Raw genomic sequence first — 7146 nt, forward strand, 5'->3', positions numbered from 1 at the left:
GAAATATTTTCATTTCTTATCCTTTTTTTTCACAAACTAATGGGTTTTTACTTTTTAACCATTTTTACCCCTTCTATCCAAAATATTTTCATTTCTTATCCTTTTTCTTTGGTCTAATTGTTTCAAATCCCTTCTAATAATTGTTTCTTATTCTATTCTTTTTGTCTAAACTTTAAAACCGAAAAATACAAAATAATTTTTGTTGTTTTTCTGTTTTTCATTTCTAAAAATCGTGAAAATTCAAAAATAATTTATTTCATCATTTGTTCAAATCTGACGGGTTTTGAAGATCCTTTTTGGCAATCTTGCTCCTTGTGACATAGTAGGTTATATGCAGACTTGCTCTTTGAGATAACATAGGTTGTTGGTGATTCTTCTTAACTTTCCGGATTCTCTCCATGGTATTTGTTGAAGATTCAAAGGGGAGTGTTGATTATTTAATGGAGAGTTCTTATTTGGAAGATGATATCTGTTTCTATCACTTTAAAGACCCTATGTAGTGATGAGTCTCACAATTTAGAGGAATAAATGCCAAGAAGATTGAAAATCGTGATCTTTATTAATTTTGAACATCTAGGGGGAGATTGTTGAGTATTTGAAATATTGAAACTGATTTGACATTTTTGGTTATTTAGGGAAGCCTTTTTAGGGTTGTTTATTTTTGTTAAATGTTTTATTTTGCCTATAAATAATCATTAGGTTAGTTTGTGATGTTAGCTTTTTCCTGAATAAGGGTTTCTTTGTACATTTATATCCATATCAATAATATATTAAACCTTTGTTAGATTACTTCAACTTTATGATGATTGATTCATAATTATTCTTCAGATTCGGCATTCTTCATATCGTCTTTATTCCTAACAATTAACAAGTCTTCCTCTAAACGTTTAACAACCACCAAATGAGCTTTTCCTGTCTAAAGTACAATCTACATAATCAGAGTCACTGTATCCCACATGATCAAAACAAGAATCCTTAGGATACCAAAGACCTAGTTTAGGAGTTTCTTTTAGATATCTGAAAATTCTTTTGAATTCCCTTATATGAGATTCCTTTAGAGATGCTTGATATCTTACACAAAGATTGGTTCTAGATATAATGTCAATCTGTAACGCCCCGATTCTCAGGTATTGTTTAAATAATATTTATTGGGTTAAGCTCTACTCGACGAATTGGTTGCCCTACTCATCGAGTAGCAACGGGGTGGGATCGCGTGTTAGGTGACCTACTCGACGAGTCCATATTGGGACTCGGTGAGTAGGAGCTGGCAGATGAAACCCTAAATCTCGGGGTTTGCACCCCTATTTAAAAGAGCCTCAGCCTCCTTTTGCCTCTTTGCAATCTTTGAGAGCTCCTTAAAACCCTAATTCGTGTGGTATTCCATTTTGGTGTGTCTTAAGCTTGGAAAGAAGGTTGGCTAGAAGAGAAAAGCTAGAAGTGCAAAGGAATTGAAGCAAGGAAGGTGTGGGAAGCTGAATTTACCTCAACTAGCATCCATTGGAGGTATCAACTTGCCTCCTTACTTCTCTTTTTCCTTTTGTTGAGTTTTTGAGGGTTTTTATGGATTTTGAGGTTGATAAGGTGGGCTATGGGCTAGATCTAAAGTTGTAACTTCAGATCTGGACCCTCCTTAAGTTTTAGAATTATAAAGTTGTTGTGTTGGTCGTGAATGAGGCCCTCCTTGGGCATACGACCCCATTAAGAGCTTAGATTGGACATTAAGAACCTTTGTAGCTATGCATGCACGTAAAGTTTGCAACTTTATGTGAAAAGCATGCCCTAGAAGCTTGGATCTGTGATTTGGAGCCGCTGAATGGCTCAAAATAGGTTTGTATGGAAAAAGAACTGAATGGACTCGGAGAGTCGCAAGGTTGACTCAGCGAGTCACATGAAGATGGCCATGAACTCGACGAGTTGGAGGAACAATTCGGTGAGTCCGATGATGATTGCCATAGACGCGACGAGTTGAAGAACAACTCAGCGAGTCGGATGAGTTTTCTCCAGGATATGTATGCGTGTGTATCCGTCGAGTTGCAAAGGGGAAACTCGATGGGTGGCCTTAAAGTTTGATCGAGAAACGAAGGAACTTGACGACTCACCCTGATGACTCGGCAAGTTGGAATGTGCTTCAAGGAACTCGGCGAGTAGCCGAGGGTACTCGGCGAGTAGCCGAGGGTACTCGGCGAGTCGAGGTCAACATGGACTGTTGACCTTGATTGAGGACTTTGAATTTGATCAGGGGTTGACTAGTGGGTTATGGAGTACCTTATAAGGTTAAGGACTTACGAGTATATTGTACTATGATAATAGGTGGTGGAGCTTGTTTCAAGTGATACGAGAGTTGGAGTTTACCTTCCGAGTCAACATCTGCGAGGTGAGTTATCCTCACTATATCGATAGGGTCTACGGCACCAAGGCCGACCCTTTAGTTGTTATTGTTATGGTATGCTGCATGGGGTTATGATCTGTTAGATCAGAATTAGGGAGACAGTATGTTATGCTCTTATGATCCATAGGGATTGGTATGTTAGTGACCTGCTAGGTCGATACTCTAGTTATAGGAGAATTATATGATTGATGACCAGTGAGATAGATATGTTTGATGTTTGTATATGCCAGTATATGATAGTTATGTGCACATGGTTATTTGCTTGTTGGTTGGTTTGAGGCGGTCCTGCTTTATGATGAAGGCCAACATACCCTATGAGCGGTCCGGGGAGACTGTAGGCCCACGTAGCGGACCAGTCATGCCGAAGGCTCGGGATAGATCCAGGTAGACTGTAGGCCCGGTAGGGCGGTCCAGTCAGGCCGATGGCCCAATATGCATGTTGATTGATTGATTATTACTTATATGTTATTGTCAGTGTGGTATTGGTATTTTGGGGGTAGCTCACTAAGCCCTCGGGCTTACAATTTTCAGTTTGTTGTTTCAGGTACTTCAGGAGATCATGACAAGCCGAAGGCGTGACCGTACCGCTCCTCATCCTTCTGATGGATATTGATTTGAAAACATTTTTGTAAACAAACGCTGTTTAATTTTATTTATGATTGAAAAAGTTTAAATTTGGCGTAAAATTTATGGATGTTACACAATCTTGCTAACTGTTAGATATAATAGAGGACCAATCAAATTATAAGGAAGGATTAACAGTTTTATCATCAGTGTCAGTCCATATCTTATCAGAGGTTGACATGGAAGTCTTAGTCGGCTTATAGTCTTAAACGGAATACTTTAGAAGACTAATTATGAACTTGCTTTGATTGATGAATATCCTTTGAGAAGTTTACTTCACCTGACATCCAAGCAAGAAAGTCACCACTAATTATGCTCATTTCAAACTTGCTAACCATTATACTACCAAAATCTTCACATAACCTCTCATTGTTAGATCCAAATATTATGCCCTCAACATAAATTTGAGCAAGGATCAAATATGTACCATTCCTTTTAAAAAAACAGTGGGTTATCAATTGCCCCCCCCCCCCCTTGTAACCATATTCAACTAAGTAGCTAGACAAACGTGTCATACCATCACATGATCAAGGTAGTCTTCTAGATCAAAACATGGAGGTTGTTTTAGAAACACTTCCTCCTGAAGATGACCATGGAGAAATGCAACTGGACCAAAGGTTTCATCATAGTCTAATCCTTCCAGATGAGTGAATCCTTGATCAAACAATATAGATTTCTTCGTGGTGATGATTCCATTCTCATCTAGCTTATTTTTGTACACCCAATGAGTTCCAACAACAGGTTTGTTTGCGGGCCTTGGAACCAAATTATGAACTTCGTGTCTTTTAAATTTAGGCAACTCAAATTCCATAGACTTGATCCAATCAGGGTCCTTCGGTACATATGTTGTCTTCTTGGGTTCTATAAGAGAAACAAAGTTAACATGAAGATAGTAATGGATACCTAATTTCTAGTCTTGACATGGATAAGTCAAAAATGATTTGAAATGTGGTATAATCCCTGAGAATAAGTGGAGCGAAAGCACAATCAGTGGTATGATTTATTTAGGAGTTATCAGTGATTATGTCCAAACATGCAGGATTAGGAGACTCATCATTTACAACATAATTTGGATAAGTTGTAGAGTCTGAAAAGTTAACAGTTGATTGTTAACTATTTTAAACAAACAATAGAGATATGTTGGGAGAGGTGCAAGAATAACAACTGTTATTGATAGTTTAATTAGTGGAAGAGAGGGATTGAATTGGTACATACAAAATTGACTTTGCTTTTCATCAGTGGATGGCTTTGAAAGAGAATCTTCATTGAACTTGATATATATGGATTGATTCTTCAACAATCTTTCTTTTAATGTTGTAGACTCTGAATGATTTTGAGATTGAAGACTATCCCATGAAAATTTCTTTGTTAGCTTTTGCTTGAAACTTTTTTAGTTGATCTCTCTAGTTTAGGATGAATGAAGGACAACCAAATATTAAAAATAAGATATGTTAGGGGGTTCTACGTTTGATTACCCCAAAGGAAGTTGTATTATGCCTTTTTTTTTTACCAAAATTGACCTATTTTGTGTATAATAGACAGTGTTGACTGCTTCAGCCTAAAACTGGATGAGAAGATTAGCTTCAACTAACATAGTACTTCCAACATCAATAAGATTCGTGTTTCTACTTTCAACAACATCATTTTGCTCAGGGGTTCTAACTATTGAGAAATTTTGAAAGTTCAAAGTCTTCAAAGGTGGCATTCCTAAACTCCGTTCAATGTCTCGAATTGGTCGTTGATTTTTGCACAATAGACCATTAGTATTAAGTTGTACTTGTTAATTATATCATTATGTGACCTGCTACAACAGAAAGAACCAGTTACTTAGGTGATGTGACAATTTAAATTATATTTCTATATGTTTTTAGAATGAAAGAAATATCCATTATGAAAAATAATTTTTATTTATATATAATTTGATTTTCTTCCACCACCACCACCATCCACTCCACCCTTACTATCACCTTGACAACCACCTTCCATTTCCCTTCACCACCGGATTAAAAACAACCAAGCAAAGAGGATAGATCCACCATGGCTACAGACTCACTGGGTTGTAACTTGATAGTGGACCCCACATAGTCGAAATGTATAAAATCACGTAGCTAGAAAATACAAGTGCAAGCCTCTACAAAAACATCATTGCATAAGCAACATATAACTAGAAGCATGAAGAAAAAAAAATGTAAATGAATATGAGAATGATGAAAGAAATAGTGACCGATTCCAAAAGTGGAATCATCAAGAAGAAAGAGGCAATCGTTTCAACCCTTTCTAATCCTAATCTCAATTCCAACACCGATTCCGACAATACCACCGTTGGATGTCACCAATGCTCTTAAACTCTTCCTTGATCACATCCCGATCTCCTCCATTCCTAGAATCCACAATTCCCCTCCACTGGTACACTTTCCAATCGCAAATTCATTATGAACCGACACCAAATTAGGGTTTTCGACAACTTTCATGTATCAAATTAGGGTTTTCGTCGTGAACTACTTGCTCACTGGTGTAAACATCTCTTAAATCGAAGTCAAGTTTTTGTCATAGATGTTTGGTTTCCATGTTCTTCGGAATCCATTTCGATGGTGGTGAGATACGCCGTCTTGGTTTTAATTTTAATGTTGGACCGTACAAAAATAAAACTGTGATACCAATTTAAATTTTAAACAAACCTCAAAGTTGATTTTGCTGATGTGTAAATTTCCCTTTATTTTTCTCTTCAGAAAAAGCATCACATTGCAAACGTCTTCATAGCCGTTGGGCAAGTAATTTCTCCAACTAGCCGTTATCAAACAAACGGTCGTCAATGCGTTTTGTATCTGTATATACACACACACACCAAACCCTTCTATTCAATACCATCTAACTTCTCCTCCCATCACCGCTAGTGTAACTACATCGCCACCAACACCGCCACAGCTCCCCGGAAAACTCAGACAACAAGTTTAAGCAAATGGGTCTCTCAAGCGATGCTCAATCACACTACAAGACACACAAACTCTTCCTCATCAGCAATTACATCTTACTGGGAGCAGCCTCCAGTTGCATCTTCCTCACACTCTCCCTCCGCCTTCTCCCCTCCGTCGCCGGCGGACTGCTTGTCCTCCTCCACATCATCACCATAGCCGGAGCCATTTCAGGCTGCAACGCGGTGTCGGCCGGGTCAAGCAAGTGGTACGCAGCCCACATGGTGGCGGCTGTCCTCACCGCGATTTTCCAGGGATCTGTATCTGTACTGATTTTCACGACGACTTCGAATTTCTTAGCGGCGTTGAAGTCGTACGTGAGGGAGGACGATGCGGCGGTGATATTGAAGATGGCCGGTGGACTCTGTGTTTTGATGTTCTTTATGGAATGGTTGGTTTTGACACTTGCTTTCTTCTTAAGGTATTATGCTTTTGTTGACGGAAACCGGACCACCGGGAAGGTACAGGCGGAGGACGACTCTAAGTGGTGGGCAACACCGTTCCAAGTTTAAGTCATGTGATGAGAAGTAGAAATTAGATAAATTTTTATGTTTTATTTATTTTGAATATTTTGCTTTATTTATTTATTTATTGAATATGATTCATTCGTTCACTAAGAATATTTTATAAAAAAAATATTGTTGAACTGTGTAACTATTGCCTGATAGAGTAAGAAATGGTTTTTTTTTTTTTTTTTTTAAATGCTATTGAATTGGGTTAATGGACACTAACTTAATAAGGATTCAATTTTAAACATTTATAAAATATTCATGAAACATATATGTTCTTTAAAGGATTAGGTAAAAATATAAACAAACTTCTCACTTCATAACGACTACAAGTATCTCTGCTATACCGACGACATGTCATCTGCTTTTTTAAAATAACTGGAACCGACTCGACCTAACCAGAAAAGCACATATTCCAGCCGAACCGACAACATGTCATCACCATTTTTTTTTGGAAATTTTAATTTTTGGGTAAAAATCAGACTGATTCAGTGGTCCGAGGAAAAAATCGGACTAATCCGATCAAAGGTCTTTAACTTATGGTTCAAAATTATATCCGAAAGTGTTATTGGTGATAAGAGCTTGATAGAGCCATCTAACTTATGTATTTGTTTCAATATATATATATATATATATATATATATATATATAT

The 7146-nt window shown here is 37.5% G+C and overlaps 1 protein-coding gene across 1 annotated transcript; it reads left to right on the plus strand.

The window, feature by feature from the left end:
- The first annotated feature begins 5860 nt into the window (after positions 1–5860).
- Positions 5861–6639, plus strand: LOC145039356 (uncharacterized). The gene has a single exon (XM_078987426.1). The coding sequence runs from the start codon at positions 5973–5975 to the stop codon at positions 6495–6497; it is 525 nt and encodes a 174-aa protein (XP_078843552.1). The 5' UTR covers positions 5861–5972; the 3' UTR covers positions 6498–6639.
- The last annotated feature ends 507 nt before the right edge of the window (positions 6640–7146 follow it).

Source organism: Lactuca saligna, chromosome 1 (assembly GCF_052625555.1).
Source record: "Lactuca saligna cultivar CGN05327 chromosome 1, ASM5262555v1, whole genome shotgun sequence".
Classification (NCBI taxonomy): domain Eukaryota; kingdom Viridiplantae; phylum Streptophyta; class Magnoliopsida; order Asterales; family Asteraceae; genus Lactuca; species Lactuca saligna.

Coding starts and splice junctions, on each gene's coding strand:
- LOC145039356 (XM_078987426.1), top strand. CDS start 5,973: ATGGGTCTCTCAAGCGATGCTCAATCACACTACAAGACACACAAACTC.